Here is a 23,684-nt window from a genome sequence, read left to right on the forward strand (position 1 = left end):
TCAGTTTTGACAGATTGCGTTCTACTCCATAATGGTGAAGGTTAGGATTTGGAAAGAGTAGGCTGATCCTGGATATGTACCTACCTAGGCCCTAAGGGTAACTTGTACCTTGAGCCTGGAGTGTTTTCATGCCAGACAAGAAAGGCCAGTGGGTCATACCATTCTTTTGAACGTAGGGGCCATGGGTCAAACCATTTGTCTGAATGCTTTTAACCCTCGGGGGGTTTTAGAAAGCTAAGACCCTTCCTTCACAAAAACCAGGTTGTGGAATTCAGTGTGATCACTCCTATTGTACAGGGTGTTTTCTTACCCTTCAGGGAGAATCTTTTAAAACTGTTACTTCTTAAAAAGGCTGATTGTTGGTTTTGCATTGATGCAAGCTGTTGTACACTCTGCCGGCTCTTTGAGTTTTAAACTGGGTGTTAGCCTTCAGGAATATACATTTGTTCTGTGTCTATTAACTACTTTCAAATGTTTCCCTGCAGAGATATACATTTGGTCAATGTACTATATGCTTCAGCAAACTATGGCAATAGAAAAGCATTATGGAAAAGTCAGGGCAGCTGAAGAACAGAAGGCTTTATAAAGGCAGATGAGTGGAAAACAGCAGGAAGAAACAGAAGACAAGAAGGAAAGGAAAGAGAAAGGATAAAGCTTTAATCAGGAGAGAAACAGAAACAGAGAAGTTTATAGATACTGAATCGGAAAACAGAAATCAGTGCATAAATGAATAGAGAAACAGAGAAACCATAGTCCTTGTTGTCAGCTAGCTGGTTTAGTGATCAACAATGTGAATCTGAAAACACTCTAAAGATATTTGTATTCTATATTGTTGTTTCTACGAATCAGAAATGAGTGCGTCAGAGATAAAAAGAAATTAGGAAACGTTTCATTGTTATTATTGACCACTAGCTCCAAACACTTGTATGTTTTTGAGCCTCCCCTATTTGGTTTTAGTGATCAACATCGTAAATCTGAAAACACTCTTTGAGTTATATTTTCATTCTATGTTGTTCTATGTATAAACACTTCACCTGAAATTATTGCTCAGTCGGGGTCGTAAAACCATTTAAGTTACATTACGTCAAACGGCATGCAGCAATCAGTCTGTAAATGACTGACATCAATGGCCTCAGAGCCAGGGCTCACAGGACAGTGGTAGTAGTATATAATTTGGTAGTTCTCGTCTAAGGGCAGAGAAACTGAGAAATAGAAGTCTAGGGATGCATCCCAAATGGCGCCCTATTTCCTATATAGTGCACTACTTTTGACCAGAGCCCTATGGGCCCTGGTAGTGCACTATCAAGGGAATAGGGCGCCATTTCAAACAGTAGTCAGTCTATATTCCCCTGTAGAGACAGAGACATTAAGGGAGTTCCCTGCCTGATACTTTCATGTCTGTAAGCTTGTACTCAATTACAAAATCATAGATCATAAAATAGATGCCAGAGCATCTGTTAAAGGGCTTTGTGTCTCTTTTCTTTGTTGGTCTCTGCTATTCTCTTCCTCTCTCTCTTCTTTCTCTCTCCCACTCTATCTTCTCTCTCTCTCTCTCTCTCTGTCTCTCTCTCTTCTCTCTCTCCCACTCTCTTCCTCTCTCCCACTCTCTTCCTCTCTCTCTCTCTTCTCGCTCTCTCTTCTCTCTCTCTCCCACTCTCTTCCTCTCTCTCTTCTCTCTCTCTTCCTCTCTCTCTTCTCTCTCTCCCACTCTCTTCCTCTCTCTCTTCTCTCTCTCCCACTCCCTTCCTCTCTCTCTTCTCTCTCTCCCACTCTCTTCCTCTCTCTCTTCTCTCTCTCCCACTCTCTTCCTCTCCCACTCTCTTCCTCTCTCTCTTCTCTCTCTCTCCCACTCTCTTCCTCTCTCTCTTCTCTCTCTCTCTCAAGTCTTTCTGGAGACTTCAAGGGGAAAAACACTGGAAAGGGTGTGAACCGATTTCTCATCCCAAAGTGCTTTAGGAGCTGACAGAATATGGGGCTTTTTCAACGCTCAAGTGCACTCAGTGGTGTTTATATTTGGTACTATTTGGCAACTATTCCCCTGTTAACTGACCTTAAATAATGTTCCTTAGAATTTTGGAATTTGAGCTCTGAAACTATAGCATACAGAGGGTGTTTGTCAGTTGCATAGCAGACTTGTTTTCTTTAACCACTAATGAAGCAGCATAAATTCAAACCATGAAATCAAGATTCCACAAGGAACTCCAACCAAAGACTTTGGCTTTAGGTGTAGAGAAATAATCTATGCTGAGCTTTGTACTGTGAAATAACATAAACAGTGACGTCTAACCTTAGGTATCCAAAAAAATCTAATGCGTGCAATATAGTAACATAAGGCTCTTCCTGTCTGTCTATCTGTTGTACTTTGGTCGTGTTAACACAGTTAAAGAGTAGAAACAGAGTAGAAACAGAGTAGATCTATCGGTAGAAGAAGAAAGAAGGCCTCCACACCTGGGGTTCGATCCCTGCCCTCTTGGCAGAGAAGGTGGGTCTGGGTGCCTGGACGCCCGACCGAGGAGAGGCCACTCTCTCCGGAGAGAAGGCAGAGACAGGAGAGGTGATCCTGGGATCCCTCAGCTGTGGAGTCCCCCCGTGTTGTGGAGGATAGTAATCCCCACCTCCAATTCCTCCTAATGGGGGCTGAAGTGATGGGGGCTGAAGTGATGGGGACAGGGTAGGCCTGAAGCGGGGCAGGCTGTTGTAGTTGTGTGATGGAGGGTTGGAGGAGGGCACGGAGGCCTGCCTGGAGTAGGCCTCAGCTGAGACCAGGGGTTTGGGTGGTGGCGGGGCCCCCCGGGGCAGAGCGCTCAGCAGGGTGCCTGTAGAGTCCTGGACTGGGTTGAAGATGAACAGGGAGGAGTTGAGCTGGTAGGGCTGGTGCCTGGAGAGGTCCATCTCTATCTTGGTGCAGCCGTTCTCCAGGGGTGGTTCCTCGGGGACCGGGGCCGGGGTTGGAGCCTGCTGGCTGGGCCTCCTGTTCCCAGGCTGAGGGGTCTGGAGGGTCTGGGTCAGCCTGGCGCTGAGGTCAGTGTTGTTAGCGATAGCTTTGACCCGGCCAGGCATATTAGATGGGTAGACCCAAGACGGCGGCAGAGACACGGTGGGAGACGGAGACCTCATCTGACCACCTCCACCACCGGAGACATTCTGATTCTCCACTACGTACTTCTGCATCCTGGACTGGCGTTTCGCGAACAGCTCGGCCCCCTTCCCTGATGCGTTGGTCAGGTTCTGCTCTGGCTGGTGCTGCCCTCTGGGCTCCCTGGTCCTGGAGCTCTTGAGACAGGAGGACCACTCCGGCACCTTGGCAGCCTCCGCCTTCACCTCCTCCCTCGCTAGGAAGTTAGAGGCCTCGGCCCCCAGAGCCAGCAGCTCCTCCTCTGGGGCTGGGTCGGGAACGGAGCGGAGGCCGTGCTTCTTCCTATCATCATTCCCCTGGACCAGGGAGAGGAGTTCAGGGTTGGGTGCCATGACATGCTTCTCCTTAAAGGTGAACATGGACTTCCTGGCTGTCGACGATCGTCTGATGGCCGCCGCCCCTTCCTCCAGGATGCCCGTTTTGATTGGCTGCTGCTGGTTCTGTTGGCCAATAGGCTGAGGGGTGAAGGGGACAAAGGTGTTGGGTCTAGGGGAGGTTGGAGGAGGGATGTATTGGGTGACAGGAGGGTTGGGGGGTAGATACTGGGGCACTGGGGCAGCTGTAGGAGGAGGGTTGTACTGGGGGACGGGTGTAGACCTAGGAAACATGACGGTAGACATGGGGGGAGGACTGGAGAGAGACTGGGAGGGAGGAGGAGGATGGATGGGGAAGGCTGGGAGAGGAGGCATGGGGTATGAGGGAGGAGGGGGAGGAGGAGAGAAGACTACAGGGCGAGTGGCGGTGAAAGGAGGCAGAGGGGGAGTGGAGTAGGAGGGAGCTGGGGGAAGGGTGGGGGTAGGATAGGAGGGAGCTGGGGGAAGTGTGGGGGTAGGATAGGAGGGGGCTGGGGGTATGTTGTTATCCATGACGGGACTCCTTGCCTCTGGGGACTTGGGCTGTACGGTGGGTGGGGAGAAGAAGGGTCTGGCTGTCCGGTTGACGATGGTGGGGGTCTGTCTGGACAGGGACATAGAAACTCGCCCGCCATTCTGGATCTCTCCAGCAGAGCCCTGGGTGCTGTGGAAGCCATTACGGGTCTCAGGGGGAGCTGGACCAGTGTTGTTGTCATTTACTGGTATAATCTCATCCTTCACTTCACCCTCAATATCCTCATATATCTCCTCTCTTTCTCTCTCTCCACTCCTCTCTTCCTCCTCCCCTTGTCTCTCGTTCACCGGCTGGAAGTGTCTCTCTTGTATCACTGTATCCACTTCCTCATAGATGTGCTCGTCACCTGGGTCCTCCATGATGTCACTTCCTGTGACCTCACTTCCAGAGGGTGGCGACCAGAGTGGTGGTTTTATCCCGATGCTGTTTTTCCAGTTCAGTTGTCCGTCTGTCTCTGTCCCCTCACTAGGACCCTCCTTCTCCTCTTCCCATGTCAGGTTGTTGTTCCTGGTATCTCCGTCTCTCTCCTCTCTCTCCACTTCCCTCGTTCGTTCCCCGCAGCTCTCTAGCGTGAAGGCGTTGACCCTCTTCTTGCGGCGGTTGAAGAGCTGGACGCCGCGGGAGTTGGAGCAGCCAGACGGGACGGTCAGCTGGGCCGCGATGATCTGTGACCTCACCCTCGCCTCCTTCAACTCCTTCTCTGATAGGCTGGCACTACGTGTCAGGTCTGGGGGGAAGAGAGGGAGGGAAAGTAAGTAAGAGAGAGAGAGGAGGGGGAGAGAGGGATGCAGAAGGAGAGAGAAGGGGAGAGAGAAGGAGTGATAGAGTGATGGAGGAGGGGAGAGAGAGAGAAATCAAGATTGTTATTTGATGATAGCAACAAAAGCTTTGACAAATTTATTGAACTCATAACCCCAGAATAGACTGGGGACGTGTGTTAGTTAGCTACCATCATTTTTTTCTCACCCATCTACACACAAAACCCCATAATGACAAAGTGAAAACATTTTTTTTTGAATTTCTTCAAATTCACTGAAAATGAAATACAGAAATAGCTCATTTACATAAGTATTCACACCGCTGAGTCAATACATGTTAGAATCACCTTTGGCAGTCTCTAAGATCTTTGCACACCTGGATCGTACAATATTTGCACATTATTCTTTTCAAAATTCTTCAAGCTCTGTCAAGTCCCGTGTAGCTCAGTTGGTAGAGCATGGCATTTGCAACGCCAGGGTTGTGGTTTCGATTCCCACGGGGGGCCAGTATGAAAAATGTATGCACTCACTAACTGTAAGTCGCTCTGGATAAGAGCGTCTGCTAAATGACTAAAATGTAAACGTAAGTCGGTTGTTGATCATTGCTAGACAGCCATTTTCAAGTCTTGCCATAGATTTTCAAGCCGATTTAAGTCAAAACTGTAACTAGGCCACTCAGGGACATTCAATGTCGTCTTGGTAAGCAACTCCAGTGTATATTCGGCCTTGTGTTTTAGGTTAATGTTCCGCTGAAAGGAGAATTTGTCTCCCAGTGTCTGTTAGAAAGCAGACTGAACCAGGTTTTCCTCTAGGATTTTGCCGCTGCTTAGCTCTATTCTGTTTTATTAAATCCTAAAATAAACTCCCTAGTCCTTGCCAATGACAAGCATACCCATAACATGATGCAGCCACCACCATGCTTGAAAATATGAAGAGTGGTACTCAGTGATGTGTTGTTTTTGCCCCAAACATAAGGCTTTGCATTCAGGACATAAAGTTAATTTCTTTACCACCTTTTTAGCAGTTTTACTTTAGTGCCTTGTTGCAAACAGGATGTATGTTTTGGAATATTTTTTATTCTGTTCAGGCTTCCTTCTTTTCACTCTGTCAATTAGGTTAGTATTGTGGAGTAACTACAATGTTGTTGATCGATCCTCAGTTTTCTCCTATCACAGCCATTCAACTCTGTAACTTCTTTACAATCACCATTGGCCTCATGATGAAACCTCTGAGCAGTTTCCTTCCTCTCCGGCAACTGAGTTAGGAAGTACGCCTGTATCTTTGTAGTGACTGGGTGTGTTGATACACCATCCAAAGTGTAATTAATAACGTCACCATGCTCAAAGAGACATTTAATGTCAGCTTTTTTTTATTTTTTTTAAATAGTTTTTTATCTACCAATAGGTGGCCTTCTTTGAGAGGCATTGGAAAACCTCCCCGGTCTTTGTGGTTTAATCTGTGTTTGAAATTCACTGCTCGACTGAGGGACCTTACAGATAATTGTATGTGTGGGGTACAGAGATGAGGAAGTCATTAAAAAATGACGTTAAACACTATTATTGCACACAGAGTGAGTCCATGCAACTTATTATGTGACTTGTTAAGCATTTTTTTACTCCTGAACTTATTTAGGCTTGCCATAACAAAGGGGTTGAATACTTATTGATTCAAGACATTTCAGCTTTTCATTTTTTATGAATGTGTAAAAGTTTAAAAAAAACATAATTCCACTTTGACATTATGGGGTATTGTATGTAGGCCAGTGACACAAAATCTCAATTTAATTCATTTTAAATTCAGGCTTTAACACAATAAAATGTGGAAAAAGTCAAGCGGTGTGAATACATTCTGAAGGCATTGCAGCTGTACGATTTAAAAAGCCACATAATTGTTTCTGCTACATATGATTATTACCTGGTGCTGTACTGTGCAATCCCTCCAACCAATGTGGTGGGAGGGAGTTAGTTAGTTAGTTAGTTAGTTAGTTAGTTAGTTAGTGGACTGGTTTGGTGTTTCACTGTTCAGACTGGCACTGGTAAGACATAGCTCAGACTGGTCTGTGGACAGTTAAGAGAAAACGTTCAAATAAACACTTTCACAAAAGAGAACAAATATTACAGAACAGGCCTCAGGTCTTAGGTTTAAACGTTTACTGCAGTGGGCTAAATCAGCTATAAGGGTTAGGGTTAATACTGCAGTGGGCTAAATCAGCGTCACACAGAGAGAGTTTCTTAGTCGTCTTAAACAAATCTACTTTGAAACTAAAGTAAACACCTCGTGGTTACGGGCTTAGAAAATACAAACACCTGTACCATGTCAGGTATAACGCTTAAATGTATTCGCTTTTGAGTTTGCGTCCCAATATTACACTTTATATACATCACAGACGACTGAAATATAACAAAACTGTTTGACATAGAAACAGCGGATTTTCTGAGTTTTTTTTTTGAAATAACATTCCACTCGTGAGGCCACTAGGTCATTTCATTTCAGGAAAGGGCTACAGTCAAAAACGTGTTTTTTCCCCCACACTATGAGGTTGGATTAATATGGATAATTATGATAATGCCCTTTTAGTGTAAGACTGCCTGGAATTTCAGCCTGTTTTGATGGGATGGAGCTTTGGGCTTTCCATGGTGACATCACCATGATGTAAATTAGTTTATAGACCAATAAGGCTCTGTCGCCGCCGGCCGCGACCGGGAGACTCATGGGCGGCGCACAATTGGCCCAGCGTCGTCCAGGGTAGGGGAGGGAATGGCCGGCAGGGATGTAGCTCAGTTGATAGAGCATGGCGTTTGCAACGCCAGGGTTGTGGGTTCGATTCCCACGGGGGGGCCAGTATAAAAAATAAATAAATATGTATTCACTAACTGTAAGTTGCTCTGGATAAGAGCGTCTGCTAAATGACTAAAATGTAAAATGTAATAAGAAAGAGTTCCTAACCTCTCTGCCAATAAAAGCTAGTTTTCAGTTTTCCCCTCCCCACTCAGACCACTCCCAGCCCCTACCCTGTTATGTTTATGTTGTGCGGTCGGAGTCCGCACCTTTGGGGGTACTGTCACGCCCTGACTCAGGGGACTCTTATATGTTGAGTCAGGGTGTGTATATTCTTTGTTGTGTATGTTCTATGTTGTACGATCTAGTATGTATGGTTCTATGTTGGCCGGTGTGGTTCCCAATCAGAGGCAGCTGTCGTTCGTTGTCTCTGATTGGGGACCATACTTAGGCAGCCTATTGGCACTAGTGGGTTGTGGGATCTTGTTCCGTGTGAGGTATGTTGTTTGTGTCTACCTTGGACTTCACGTTTAGTTTAGTTTGTCGTTGTGTTTATTCGGTATAATAAACATGTATGCATATCAACACTGCGCCTTGGTCAGTCCCGTCCTTCAACGAGCGTGACACTAGCAAAATTCTTGCTTGAGAAATTGGTCTTTGCTAAGAAGCTATTTTTGTTCCTTTTTGCCAATTTTATTGAAAACAAACACAGTAAGGTACTTAGACAATGTGATAAAAGAAACAACAGTGTTTCTGTTGAAAATGGAGGCTTGGTTTATTGTCTGAGTTTAAGAGCCCCGTTCAGAGCAGGAGAAAGTATTTCCTCTTTACCATCTGCACTGGTCCCTTGCCAAGCATTCCTCAGCAGCTGAGAAAATTCCCTGTCCACGTCCCAAATGGCACCCTATTCCCTACATAGTGCACTACTTTTGACCAGGGCCCTATGGGGCACTGTATATAAGGAATAGGATAGGGAATAGGGTTCTATTTGGGACCAATGCCCTGCCTCATTCAGTCTCTGAGTCTCAGGCATGCCTTTATAATGTCTTCAAGGCTGTAGATCAACCCTTTATTAATCATAAACCATTTCAGCCACAGGTCTATGTACCTCTCCATTTCAGCCACAGGTCTATGTACCTCTCCATTTCAGCCACAGGTCTATGTACCTCTTCATTTCAGCCACAGGTCTATGTACCTCTCCATTTCAGCCACAGGTCTATGTACCTCTCCATTTCAGCCACAGGTCTATGTACCTCTTCATTTCAGCCACAGGTCTATGTACCTCTCCATTTCAGCCACAGGTCTATGTACCTCTTCATTTCAGCCACAGGTCTATGTACCCCTTCATTTCAGCCACAGGTCTATGTACCTCTCCATTTCAGCCACAGGTCTATGTACCTCTCCATTTCAGCCACAGGTCTATGTACCTCTCCATTTCAGCCACAGGTCTATGTACCTCTTCATTTCAGCCACAGGTCTATGTACCTCTCCATTTCAGCCACAGGTCTATGTACCTCTCCATTTCAGCCACAGGTCTATGTACCTCTTCATTTCAGCCACAGGTCTATGTACCTCTCCATTTCAGCCACAGGTCTATGTACCTCTCCATTTCAGCCACAGGTCTATGTACCTCTTCATTTCAGCCACAGGTCTATGTACCTCTCCATTTCAGCCACAGGTCTATGTACCTCTTCATTTCAGCCACAGGTCTATGTACCCCTTCATTTCAGCCACAGGTCTATGTACCTCTCCATTTCAGCCACAGGTCTATGTACCTCTCCATTTCAGCCACAGGTCTATGTACCTCTCCATTTCAGCCACAGGTCTATGTACCTCTTCATTTCAGCCACAGGTCTATGTACCTCTCCATTTCAGCCACAGGTCTATGTACCTCTTCATTTCAGCCACAGGTCTATGTACCCCTTCATTTCAGCCACAGGTCTATGTACCTCTCCATTTCAGCCACAGGTCTATGTACCTCTCAATTTCAGCCACAGGTCTATGTACCTCTCCATTTCAGCCACAGGTCTATGTACCTCTTCATTTCAGCCACAGGTCTATGTACCTCTCCATTTCAGCCACAGGTCTATGTACCTCTCCATTTCAGCCACAGGTCTATGTACCTCTTCATTTCAGCCACAGGTTTATGTACCTCTCCATTTCAGCCACAGGTCTATGTACCTCTCCATTTCAGCCACAGCTAAATGTACCTCTTCATTTCAGCCACAGGTCTATGTACCTCTTCATTTCAGCCACAGGTCTATGTACCTCTCCATTTCAGCCACAGGTCTATGTACCTCTTCATTTCAGCCACAGGTCTATGTACCTCTTCATTTCAGCCACAGGTCTATGTACCTCTCCATTTCAGACACAGGTCTATGTACCTCTCCATCACCAGTATCCTGGAGGGAAGTTGGAAATGCCTTAAAATATCCCTCCTTGAGGCGTTTCATGCATTCACTGAATGGAATGTGAGGAAATCGCTACTGTGTGTGTGTTATTCCGATCAATTGCTAGATAGCCAATCACAAACAAACCTCACTGACTATTGTAATTGCTAATCACGTATCTTTCGGTGATGCATACCCATACCATGACTATTCCGTTTTCCATCCTGAGCTCCTGGTTTTAGTAGGTGAAGATCTCTAACTGTGCTTCTGACTGTGATTCACTATTACAAACAACACCCCTGACACAGCTGGCACCGCAGCAAACCTTCAACCTCTCTCCACACCATGACCATCCAGACAGGTAAACCTTCAACCTCTCTCCACACCATGACCATCCAGACAGGGAAACCTTCAACCTCTCTCCACACCATGACCATCCAGACAGTAAACCTTCAACCTCTCTCCACACCATGACCATCCAGAAAGGCAAACCTTCAACCTCTCTCCACACCATGACCATCCAGACAGTAAACCTTCAACCTCTCTCCACACCATGACCATCCAGACAGGTAAACCTTCAACCTCTCTCCACACCATGACCATCCAGACAGGGAAACCTTCAACCTCTCTCCACACCATGACCATCCAGACAGTAAACCTTCAACCTCTCTCCACACCATGACCATCCAGAAAGGCAAACCTTCAACCTCTCTCCACACCATGACCATCCAGACAGTAAACCTTCAACCTCTCTCCACACCATGACCATCCAGACAGGTAAACCTTCAACCTCTCTCCACACCATGACCATCCAGACAGGCAAACCTTCAACCTCTCTCCACACCATGACCATCCAGACAGGGAAACCTTCAACCTCTCTCCACACCATGACCATCCAGACAGGTAAACGTTCAACCTCTCTCTACACCATGACCATCCAGACAGGTAAACCTTCAACCTCTCTCCACACCATGACCATCCAGACAGGCAAACGTTCAACCTCTCTCTACACCATGACCATCCAGACAGTAAACGTTCAACCTCTCTCCACACCATGACCATCCAGAAAGGCAAGCCTTCAACCTCTCTTCACACCATGACCATCCAGAAAGGCAAACCTTCAACCTCTCTCCACATCATGACCATCCAGACAGGTAAACCTTCAACCTCTCTCCACACCATGACCATCCAGACAGGTAAACCTTCAACCTCTCTCCACACCATGACCATCCAGACAGGTAAACCTTCAACCTCTCTCCACACCATGACCATCCAGACAGGCAAACCTTCAACCTCTCTCCACACCATGACCATCCAGACAGGTAAACCTTCAACCTCTCTCCACACCATGACCATCCAGACAGTAAACCTTCAACCTCTCTCCACACCATGACCATCCAGACAGTAAACCTTCAACCTCTCTCCACACCATGACCATCCAGACAGGTAAACCTTCAACCTCTCTCCACACCATGACCATCCAGAAAGGCAAGCCTTCAACCTCTCTCCACACCATGACCATCCAGACAGGCAAACCTTCAACCTCTCTCCACACCATGACCATCCAGACAGGTAAACCTTCAACCTCTCTCCACACCATGACCATCCAGACAGTAAACCTTCAACCTCTCTCCACACCATGACCATCCAGACAGTAAACGTTCAACCTCTCTCCACACCATGACCATCCAGAAAGGCAAGCCTTCAACCTCTCTCCACACCATGACCATCCAGACAGTAAACCTTCAACCTCTCTCCACACCATGACCATCCAGACAGGTAAACCTTCAACCTCTCTCCACACCATGACCATCCAGACAGGTAAACCTTCAACCTCTCTCCACACCATGATCATCCAGACAGTAAACCTTCAACCTCTCTCTACACCATGACCATCCAGACAGGTAAACCTTCAACCTCTCTCCACACCATGACCATCCAGACGGTAAACCTTCAACCTCTCTCCACACCATGACCATCCAGACAGGCAAACGTTCAACCTCTCTCTACACCATGACCATCCAGACAGGTAAACCTTCAACCTCTCTCCACACCATGACCATCCAGACAGTAAACGTTCAACCTCTCTCCACACCATGACCATCCAGAAAGGCAAGTCTTCAACCTCTCTCCACACCATGACCATCCAGACAGGCAAACCTTCAACCTCTCTCCACACCATGACCATCCAGACAGGTAAACCTTCAACCTCTATCCACACCATGACCACCCAGACAGGTAAACCTTCAACCTCTCTCCACACCTTGACCATCCAGACAGGCAAACCTTCAACCTCTCTCCACACCATGACCATCCAGACAGGTAAACCTTCAACCTCTCTCCACACCATGACCATCCAGACAGGCAAACATTCAACCTCTCTCTACACCATGACCATCCAGACAGGTAAACCTTCAACCTCTCTCCACACCATGACCATCCAGACAGTAAACGTTCAACCTCTCTCCACACCATGACCATCCAGAAAGGCAAGTCTTCAACCTCTCTCCACACCATGACCATCCAGACAGGCAAACCTTCAACCTCTCTCCACACCATGACCATCCAGACAGTAAACCTTCAACCTCTCTCCACACCATGACCATCCAGACAGGTAAACCTTCAACCTCTCTCCACACCATGACCATCCAGACAGGTAAACCTTCAACCTCTCTCCACACCATGACCATCCAGACAGGTAAACCTTCAACCTCTCTCCACACCATGACCATCCAGACAGGTAAACCTTCAACCTCTCTCCACACCATGACCATCCAGACAGGTAAACCTTCAATTTCTCTCCACACCATGACCATCCAGACAGGTAAACCTCCAACCTCTCTCCACACCATGACCATCCAGACAGGGAAACCTTCAACCTCTCTCCACACCATGACCATCCAGACAGGTAAACCTTCAACCTCTCTCCACACCTTGACCATCCAGACAGGTAAACCTTCAACCTCTCTCCACACCATGACCATCCAGACAGGGAAACCTTCAACCTCTCTCCACACCATGACCATCCAGACAGGTAAACCTTCAACCTCTCTCCACACCATGACCATCCAGACAGCTACTGTACATCGACTGATGGGAACCACAGTGTACGAGCCAATCACAACAACCCCTAAAGCAGCCAACCAGCTGGCTCCAAACTATGACTGGGACCACATTCCAAATGGCACCCTATCCCCTACCTATAGTCCACTACTTTTGACCAGAGCCCTATGGAAAAGTAGTGCACTATATAGGGAATAGGGCGCCATTTGGGACATACTTCGCTTTCCCAGGGTGTTCATATTAAAGGCAGATTTTCCTGGCTCTGAGCGTGTTTTACATTAAATAGCATGATGATCCCTCCAACTACAGTTTGCAGCCAGCCGACCAGACCAGGAATAATCTGCATCTGAATCTGGACCTTAATTAAATTAACCTACAAAGGGAGAGCACTTTTGTTTATTATCTACTTCACTTGCTTTGGCAATGTAAACATATGTTAACCATGCCAATAAAGCCCCTTAAAATGAAATTGAAATTGATTTGAGAGGGGGGGAGACATGGAGAGAGAGAGAGAACGATATAGAGCGGGACGTAAGGGAGAGAGAGAGAGGGGGGCGCTCTGGTCAAAAGTAGTGCACTATGTAAGGAATAGGGCGCCATTTGGGAGTCACTTCTACCTATTAGGTGACGCATAGTTGCGCAAACACACAAACCACCAATCATGAGCATTCTGATAATGAAATATTGACGACTAAAATAGTTACTTTGGAAGATAATCTCCTGACGTTTGTCTTATGGAACGGTAGGACACTGAGTTATATGTGCGCATTACAATTTAATAAATGGTCAGGATTAGGTATTGAATTGAATGACCGTTTCTGCCATGTTCTAAACCATCATACGATACTATATTGTAGACTACACTTCGGACAGAAATCACAGATGTCATATGGCCATGAAATAACGTGGGATTCAATTTTCAGTACATTAAATTACCGCATCACATGGTGGAACATTCATCAAGCATGAATTCAACTGAGACTTTCAACCGATGGGCATTTACTAGAGCAAAAAATTACAATATGGAAAAGTCCATAAAACATCCATAATAAACGTTATTTCACCGCACAGACCTGGATAAATAAAGCAAACGCACATTTTAAGTTACAAAAAGGTTTAACTTCTCTCTAAAGCTCTGAAAACCAAAGGAAAACCTCAGCGTTTAGGGTGGAAAGACATTTACTGATACGTTTTCTGCTCCATGAGGAAGTTACAAAGTAACTTTCCAACTCCTTTTTTCAGTCTTTCCTTACCTTTTAAAATGTCAGAGACCTCTGCTCTTCAGTTGCCGTTCGACAAGCTTTTCCAATTTAACTGTATCTGCTTCCCCACACCCCCTTCTGTTGCTCTGCTCGACAGAGGATCGGATTTCGTTTTTGTTGCAAAAGCTGCTGGTCCCTACAGCACGCAGAGCACAGGCTCAACTCGCCTCCCATCCAGACCAGTGCACACACAAACTGACTGACTTCACATGGACTGTGGCGCAGACAGAGTAGAGTCGTGAGTTTGTCTAGTTCAAGAGCTTGGATAGCGCCATTATACAGTTGAGTAGACTATAACTGTAAAAAACTGTTAAATCCCAGTGGATTGAAGAGGAATTGAAAAAGTGTATGGTTGAGAGGAATGAGGCAAAAGGAATGGCAAATAAGTCTGGCTGCACAACCGATTGGCAAACGTATTGCAAATTGAGAAATCATGTGACTAAACTGAATAAAAAGAATAAACGACACTATGAAACAAGGATAAATGACATAAAGAATGATAGTAAAAATCTTTGGAGCACCTTAAATGACATGTTGGGGAAAAAGGCAAACTCAGCTCCATCATTAATTGAATCAGATGGCTCATTCATCACAAAACCAACTCATATTGCCAACTACTTTAATGACTTTTTCATTGGCAAGATTAGCAAACTTATGCATGACATGCCGGCAACAATTGCTGACACTACACATCCAAGTATATCTGACCAAATTATGAAAGACAAAGCATTGTAATTTTGAATTCCGTAAAGTGAGTGTGGAAGAGGTGAACAAATTATTGTTGTCCTTCAACAATGACAAACCACCGGGGTCTGACAACTTGGATGGACAATTACTGAGGATAATAGCGGGTGATATTGTCACTTCTATTTGCCATATTTTTTATTTAAGCCTACTAGAATGTGTGTGCCCCCAGGCTTGGAGGGAAGCAAAAGTCATTCCGCTACCTAAGAATAGTAAAGCCCCCTTTACTGGCTCAAATAGCCGACCAATTAGCCTGCTACCAACCCTTAGTAAACTATTGAAAAAATGGTGTTTGACCAGATACAATGCTATTTTACAGTAAACAAATTGACAACAAACTTTCCAGCATGCTTATAGAGAAGGACATTCAACAAGCACAGCACTTACACAAATGACTGATGATTGGCTGAGAGAAATTGATGATAAAAATATTGTGGGGCTGTTTTGTTAGACTTCAGTGCGGCTTTTGACATTATCGATCATAGTCTGCTGCTGGAAAAACGTATGTGTTATGGCTTTACTCCCCCTGCTATATTGTGGATAAAGAGTTACCTGTCTAACAGAACACAGAGGGTGTTCTTTAATGGAAGCCTCTCCAACATAATCCAGGTAGAATCAAGAATTCCCCAGGGCAGCTGTCTAGGCCCATTATTTTTTCAATCTTTACTAATGACATGCCACTGGCTTTGCTATTGGCTCAGAGCAGGGCAGCACGGCTGGCCCTGGGATGTACACAGAGAGCTAACATGAATAATATGCATGTCAATCTCTCCAGGCTCAAAGTGGAGGAGAGATTGACTTCATCACTGCTTGTATTTATGAGAGGTATTGACGTGTTGAATGCACCGAGCTGTCTGTTTGAACTACTGGCACACAGCTTGGACACCCATGCATACCCCACAAGACATGCCACCAGAGATCTCTTCACAGTCCCCAAGTCCAGAACAGACTATGGGAGGCGCACAGTACTACATAGAGCCATGACTACATGGAACTCTATTCCACATCAAGTAACTGATACAAGTTGTAAAATTAGATTTAGAAAACAGATACAAAAACACCTTATGGAACAGCAGGGACTGTGAAGCAACACAAACCTAGGCGCAGACACATGCATACACATGATAACATACGCACTATACACACACGTACACATGGATGTTGTACTGTAGATATGTGGTAGTGGTGGAGTAGGGGCCTGAGGGCACACAGTGTGTTGTGAAATCTGTGAATGTATTGTAATGTTTTTAAAATTGTATGAACTGCCTTAATTTTGCTGGACCCCAGGAAGAGTATTAGGGATCCATAATAAATACAAATACAAATACAAATAACTTGCAGATGATTTTACATTTCCAAAGCAACTGTGTCTTTCAGATGGAATAAATAAAACACTCAGAACGAGAGTGAAACCAGAGAGATAAACACAGAAATCCCCTTGAACACCAGTGAGGTGTAGACATCATATGGGAGTTGATACAATCTGCCAAACTTTAACCTTGTTTGGAAATATGTAAACTTGTGCGTAAATATTCATTTATTTGTGTTTGTGGAGGGGAAGAACTGAGTGCAGAAGACACATGACAAGTCATGTTAAATCTCTATATGAATCCATATGCTACAAAAACATCTCTACATTAATCTATATGCTACAGAAACATCTCTACATGAATCCATATGCTACAGAAACATCTCTACATGAATCCATATGCTACAAAAACATCTCTACATGAATCCATATGCTACAGAAACATCTCTACATGAATCCATATGCTACAGAAACATCTACATGAATCCATCTGCTACAGAAAATTAAAAATCTGCTCTCATAATCATTCATTAACTGTGGAAACATGATCATTTCAAAAGTTCATTCGCTGCCGACCACTCTCCTGTAATGTCATCTGAATATGTAAGGTCTGATCCTAAATCAGTCTCGGCTGTTTGTCTTTGAGTTAGACCAGGTACCAGAGGGTTAATACCATGTTGAGTTAGACCAGGTACCAGAGGAGGGTTAATACCATGTTGAGTTAGACCAGGTACCAGAGGAGGGTTAATACCATGTTGAGTTAGACCAGGTACCAGAGGAGGGTTAATACCATGTTGAGTTAGACCAGGTACCAGAGGGTTAATACCATGTTGAGTTAGACCAGGTACCAGAGGAGGGTTAATACCATGTTGAGTTAGACCAGGTACCAGAGGAGGGTTAATACCATGTTGAGTTAGACCAGGTACCAGAGGGTTAATACCATGTTGAGTTAGACCAGGTACCAGAGGAGGGTTAATACCATGTTGAGTTAGACCAGGTACCAGAGGAGGGTTAATACCATGTTGAGTTAGACCAGGTACCAGAGGAGGGTTAATACCATGTTGAGTTAGACCAGGTACCAGAGGAGGGTTAATACCATGTTGAGTTAGACCAGGTACCAGAGGAGGGTTAATACCATGTTGAGTTAGACCAGGTACCAGAGGAGGGTTAATACCATGTTGAGTTAGACCAGGTACCAGAGGAGGGTTAATACCATGTTGAGTTAGACCAGGTACCAGAGGAGGGTTAATACCATGTTGAGTTAGACCAGGTACCAGAGGAGGGTTAATACCATGTTGAGTTAGACCAGGTACCAGAGGAGGGTTAATACCATGTTGAGTTAGACCAGGTACCAGAGGAGGGTTAATACCATGTTGAGTTAGACCAGGTACCAGAGGAGGGTTAATACCATGTTGAGTTAGACCAGGTACCAGAGGAGGGTTAATACCATGTTGAGTTAGACCAGGTACCAGAGGAGGGTTAATACCATGTTGAGTTAGACCAGGTACCAGAGGAGGGTTAATACCATGTTGAGTTAGACCAGGTACCAGAGGAGGGTTAATACCATGTTGAGTTAGACCAGGTACCAGAGGGTTAATACCATGTTGAGTTAGACCAGGTACCAGAGGAGGGTAAAGACCATGTTGAGTTAGACCAGGGACCAGAGGGTTAATACCATGTTGAGTTAGACCAGGTACCAGAGGAGGGTTAATACCATGTTGAGTTAGACCAGGTACCAGAGGAGGGTTAATACCATGTTGAGTTAGACCAGGTACCAGAGGAGGGTTAATACCATGTTGAGTTAGACCAGGTACCAGAGGAGGGTTAATACCATGTTGAGTTAGACCAGGTACCAGAGGAGGGTTAATACCATGTTGAGTTAGACCAGGTACCAGAGGAGGGTTAATACCATGTTGAGTTAGACCAGGTATACTTTTGTCGTGGCAAAAGGACTAAATCATCATCATATTACAGGACATGTCTCTCCTTTTCTGACATGACTGGTTTTATTCCCGCTACACAACTAATACTAGGCTACCATTTAAGCCATCGCTCATTCAATAGCCAACCTTGCTTGAAAGTAAATAAACCGGTAGCCTGTTTAATGTATTTGACAGTATGGGTATAAGATGCAGTATTTCTGTGTGATAGGAGCTCAACATCATATGATAGGAGCTCAACATCATGTGATAGGAGCTCAACATCATGTGATCAGAGTTCAACATCATGTGATAGGAGCTCAACATCATGTGATCAGAGTTCAACATCATGTGATAGGAGCTCAACATCATATGATAGGAGCTCAACATCATATGATAGGAGCTCAACATCATGTGATAGGAGCTCAACATCATATCATAGGAGTTCAACATCATATGATAGAAGCTCAACATCATGTGATAGGAGCTCATCATCATGGGATAGGAGCTCAACATCATGTGATAGGAGCTCAACATCATAGTCTATTTAATCTCAGAGCCTATACCAAGACAGGAGATTGAAACACAATCATTGATAAACAAAATCTTGAACAACAATTCATATTATCCATAGAAGTGTGCTGCCCCTAGGGTTGGACACATATGAATGGGGACTCAACCCCTCTCCAAATCCCACTGGAAAACATATGAATGGGGACTCAACCCCTCTCCAAATCCCACTGGAAAAACACAACTGAACACAGGGTTAAAACTCTGCTCTGACACTGTCAGATAGCTGGATGTTGTTTGCCTGTACTCTATGCGTTGTGTTTATTCTCCGATTAGGTGAACTATAGACTTCCATTGAATGACTGCATGTATTAACTATAGTTTGTTACAGAGTTTATTAAGCCTACGACGTTTTCTGTTGTGTTTCTCCATTACTGCACAGCAATGTCTTGTAAGACCTGTAATTAGCTCATCTGTTCTGACGATGTTAGGATCACTGCTTCAGCTCAGTATAGTAGGCTAATCTGTATCCTTGTTGTGTACGAACACACACACACACACACACACACACACACACACACACACACACACACACTCACACACTTTAACGAGTTCACAATGTTTTTCCTTCATCACTGACGTGTTTATCCTTCTCTTTCATTCATATTATCACTCTCTCATTCATTTTTTTAAAGTAACAACTCCAACTCTGCTTCCCTCTCACAGGCCCCGTGTAGCTCAGTTGGTAGAGCATGGCGTTTGCAACGGCAGGGTTTGTGGGTTCGATTCCCACAGGGGGCCAGTATGAAAAAAATAAAATAATGTATGCACTCACTAACTGTAAGTCGCTCTGGATAAGTGCGTCTGCTAAATGACTAAAATGTAAAAATATACTATGGCAGGATAATGATAATGATCTGGACAGAACTTATTATGAAGTCTTTCCCAACAACTTTTCCCTCAACTTAGTCCATTAGACTGGTACTGGGCACAGAGCCTTTCTGAGATTGCCCTTTAAATTGGGGTGCAGGATTGCCTTTCCATCTTAGAGCAGTCCAGTTTCTGTGTGTGTATGTGTTTGTGTTTGTGTGCGTGTGTGTGTGCGTGTGCGTGTGCGTTTGTGTGCGTGTGCGTGTGCGTGTGTGCGTGTGTTTGTATGTCAGTGTACCCCCGTCTGCGTTTTTACGGCAGGGAAACAGATGTTTCATAGAGCGTTTAACCACCTCTGATGTAACGTGGAGCATAATGTCTCTAACCCAGAAGTAATTCGATCAGCTGCGTGATTAGCGTGTGATTAGCGTGTGATTAGCGTGTGTTAGATATTGAGAGTCTTCGCCTTCACAAAAGGTGTCAAAGCTGGATTTACTATTTGCCTTCTGCTCTGATTCTGTTCTAAGCTGGATTTACTATTTGCCTTCTGCTCTGATTCTGTTCTAAGATGGATTTACTATTTGCCTTCTGCTCTGATTCTGTTCTAAGCTGGATTTACTATTTGCCTTCTGCTCTGATTCTGTTCTAAGCTGGATTTACTATTTGCCTTCTGCTCTGATTCTGTTCTAAGCTGGATTTACTATTTGCCTTCTGCTCTGATTCTGTTCTATGCTGGATTTACTATTTGCCTTCTGCTCTGATTCTGTTCTAAGCTGGATTTACTATTTGCCTACTGCTCTGATTCTGTTCTAAGCTGGATTTACTATTTGCCTTCTGCTCTGATTCTGTTCTAAGCTGGATTTACTATTTGCCTTCTGCTCTGATTCTGTTCTAAGCTGGATTTACTATTTGCCTACTGCTCTGATTCTGTTCTAAGCTGGATTTATTATTTGCCTTCTGCTCTGATTCTGTTCTAAGCTGGATTTACTATTTGCCTTCTGCTCTGATTCTGTTCTAAGCTGGATTTACTATTTGCCTTCTGCTCTGATTCTGTTCTAAGCTGGATTTACTATTTGCCTTCTGCTCTGATTCTGTTCTAAGCTGGATTTACTATTTGCCTTCTGCTCTGATTCTGTTCTAAGCTGGATTTACTATTTGCCTTCTGCTCTGATTCTGTTCTAAGCTGGATTTACTATTTGCCTTCTGCTCTGATTCTGTTCTAAGCTGGATTTACTATTTGCCTTCTGCTCTGATTCTGTTCTAAGATGGATTTACTATTTGCCTTCTGCTCTGATTCTGTTCTAAGCTGGATTTACTATTTGCCTTCTGCTCTGATTCTGTTCTAAGCTGGATTTACTATTTGCCTACTGCTCTGATTCTGTTCTAAGCTGGATTTACTATTTGCCTTCTGCTCTGATTCTGTTCTAAGCTGGATTTACTATTTGCCTACTGCTCTGATTCTGTTCTAAGCTGGATTTACTATTTGCCTTCTGCTCTGATTCTGTTCTCATTGATTTTTCAACTCTAAAATTACTCATATCCAAATAGGGAATACAGCAAGATGAATTGAAGCTCTATTGCAAATAATCGAAATATGACTCTGTATATGACTCTGTATATGACTCAGTATATGCCTCTGTATATGACTCTGAATATGACTCTGTATATGACTCTGTATATGACTCTGAATATGACTCTGTATATGACTCAGTATATGCCTCTGTATAATACTCTGTATATGACTGTATATGACTCTGTATATGACTGTATATGACTCTGTCATCACTTCAAAACAATTAACTGAAACTGGCTGTTTTGTCCTTGATTTCAGTCACTTTCAACTACTGCATCTCAGAGTCACATCGCTGTAGCTCCATCCTGTTCCACATTCCCTCCTGCTGTTGCACTGTAGCAGGTAGGTTATCCGAAAATAAACCAGACTAACTACAGACTAACTAGAAACCAAAGCCATGTAAACAGTTTAAACATCAAAACTTACTGGTTTTCCGAGCCAGCTGATTGGTGGAGGTCGATGTCACCTGTCTTTTGATCTCTCTGTAGTCCCGCCTCTCCCAAGATGCATCGCTCTCTCTGTTGCCAGTGTCCACGTCCCTGTCCTGCCCCCCATGAAGGGGCTTCCTCCCCCCACCTGGGCTCCAGCTTAGCCCCCTCCTCACAGACATATGACCACTCTCCGTCTCCATCTCTACCCACAGGACGGTGCCTCGATCTGGGGGAGCTTTGCTGCTCTCCTGGGGAGTTCTGGAGCCCCTCTGGTTCTCCTCTGGTTTGCTCCACAGTTTTCTGTCTCTTCTTCTACCCAGTACCGTCTGCAGCCCTCTTCCCTGGCTTGGTCTGTGTGTCAGTTTGAGGATCACCGTTTGGGGAGCGTTTAGAGCGAGTGGAGCAAAAAAAAAGTGAATCACCAGTGGGGATAAGGAGAATCTTAGCTGTCCATGTTTCTTCTCATGCTGCTGGACATTTCTTTATTCTGCAGTAATCCTCCTTAAGGTTTCCTTTTAGTCCTGTAGCTAGCTAGCAGGGAGGGAGGCTGACGGACGGGAGAGGTGTACCGTTCCTCTGGTTCTGACGCAGTGTTACTACCCAGTATTACTCAGGACCTACCAGTAACAGTATCAGGGACCTCCCGGGAGACATCTAAAGCAGGCTGGGAGTTCCACAGACACAGAGCACACTGGATCAGTTCCCATGGACCACAGCCAAGAAGCTTTCACAATAACCATGTGCTTTACTGCAAATCTCCAGCTGAAGGAGAAAGGCTGAGAAACCATCAAACTTTTCTATTTGTGTTTGTGTCTGTCTTCCCTCCCTCTCAATCTTTCTCTTTCTTTCTCCAAAACCCAGACGTTTCTTTTCTCTTCCTCCCCCCTTTCTTTCTTTCAATCTTTCTTTATTTTCTTTCTTAGTCCGGCCACCAAAACATGCCTGTTGACTGCAATGAAATCACCTCCCTGACAGATTATTTTTCTTGTGCAGAAAGCAGCTCTTTATCTTGGAAGACCACAATGCCGAGGAGGGGGGCGACCGGGGTGTCCGTGTTTCAAAGCTTCCTGCCGTTTTGGTTCGGACTGAGTGAGAAACAGCATTTCACTCTAGAAAGGTCACTCCTAAGAGCAGTCAGGATTCGCCGAGCGCCGCTGGACGATATTTCAACTGTATCTTTCGTATCTCATCCAGATGGCGTTCCTGTGTGAGAGTCACATACATTAAAGTATATTCACTAAAGCCCAGAAAACCTTCTATAAACAGAATCATTTATATCTCCCTAGGAGTTGGACTTTTAATCATGCAGGAGTCCAGCTGGGAGTCACGTTTTAGTCCTGATGGGATGTTGCTTTGGATTAGATGCAGAGATATACAGTATGTTCCCATTATATCCGTACATTACCATTATATCCGTACATTAACATTATATCATACATGAACATTATATCCATACATTACCATTATATCCATACATTACCATTATATCCGTACATTAACATTATATCATACATGAACATTATATCCATACATTACCATTATATCCGTACATTACCATTATATCCGTACATTACCATTATATCCATACATTACCATTATATCCATACATTACCATTATATCCGTACATTATCATTAGAGCTGAGGCTCAGGCAGCAGAGTTCAGTTGGTTTATTTAGGTTGTTTCGTAGGAGATGACAATGTCTATGTTAAGGGAAGTTAGTTGTTTATCCAGTCTGGGTGATACTTCAACTCTTAGTCTGGGTGATCTGTCTCCAGTCCCTATTGAAGGAGTGTGTGGTAGACCATGGTGCTGTAGGATTCAGGAAGTGTAAAGCTGTTGTTGTTGTTGTTATGAGAGGCTGATCTCCACCGGGTCTGTCTCCAAGGCCCCTGCAGTTTCCTGGTCTGGAACACTGACACCTGAAAGACAGGAGAAGAAGATCGGAGTTCTGTATTCATCTGTAAACTGAATTCTATTCTACCATCTGGGGGTAGGCAGGTAGCTTAGTAGGTAAGAGCGTTGTGCCAGTAACCGAAAGGTCTCTGGTTCTA

The 23,684-nt window shown here is 44.7% G+C and overlaps 1 protein-coding gene across 2 annotated transcripts in view; it reads right to left on the reverse strand.

Moving 5' to 3' along the window:
- Nucleotides 1-23,684, reverse strand: part of LOC121538429 (synaptopodin) — a 51,755-nt gene that overhangs the window by 8,559 nt on the left and 19,512 nt on the right. Inside the window, exons 2-4 of one of the 2 annotated variants that reach the window (XM_041846429.2) lie at nt 23,258-23,552; nt 21,627-22,834; nt 2,449-4,751 (exon numbers count right to left, since the gene is read on the reverse strand). In XM_041846429.2, coding sequence (XP_041702363.2) covers nt 2,449-4,751; nt 21,627-21,831 — 2,508 coding nt within the window. In that variant the 5' untranslated portion in view covers nt 21,832-22,834; nt 23,258-23,552. Of the gene's footprint in view, nt 1-2,448; nt 4,752-21,626; nt 22,835-23,243; nt 23,553-23,684 lie in introns of both variants that reach the window. The other variant, XM_041846419.2, reaches the window with a different exon arrangement.

The sequence above is a fragment of the Coregonus clupeaformis genome, unplaced genomic scaffold (assembly GCF_020615455.1).
Source record: "Coregonus clupeaformis isolate EN_2021a unplaced genomic scaffold, ASM2061545v1 scaf0004, whole genome shotgun sequence".
In the NCBI taxonomy this organism is placed as follows: Eukaryota; Metazoa; Chordata; class Actinopteri; order Salmoniformes; family Salmonidae; genus Coregonus; species Coregonus clupeaformis.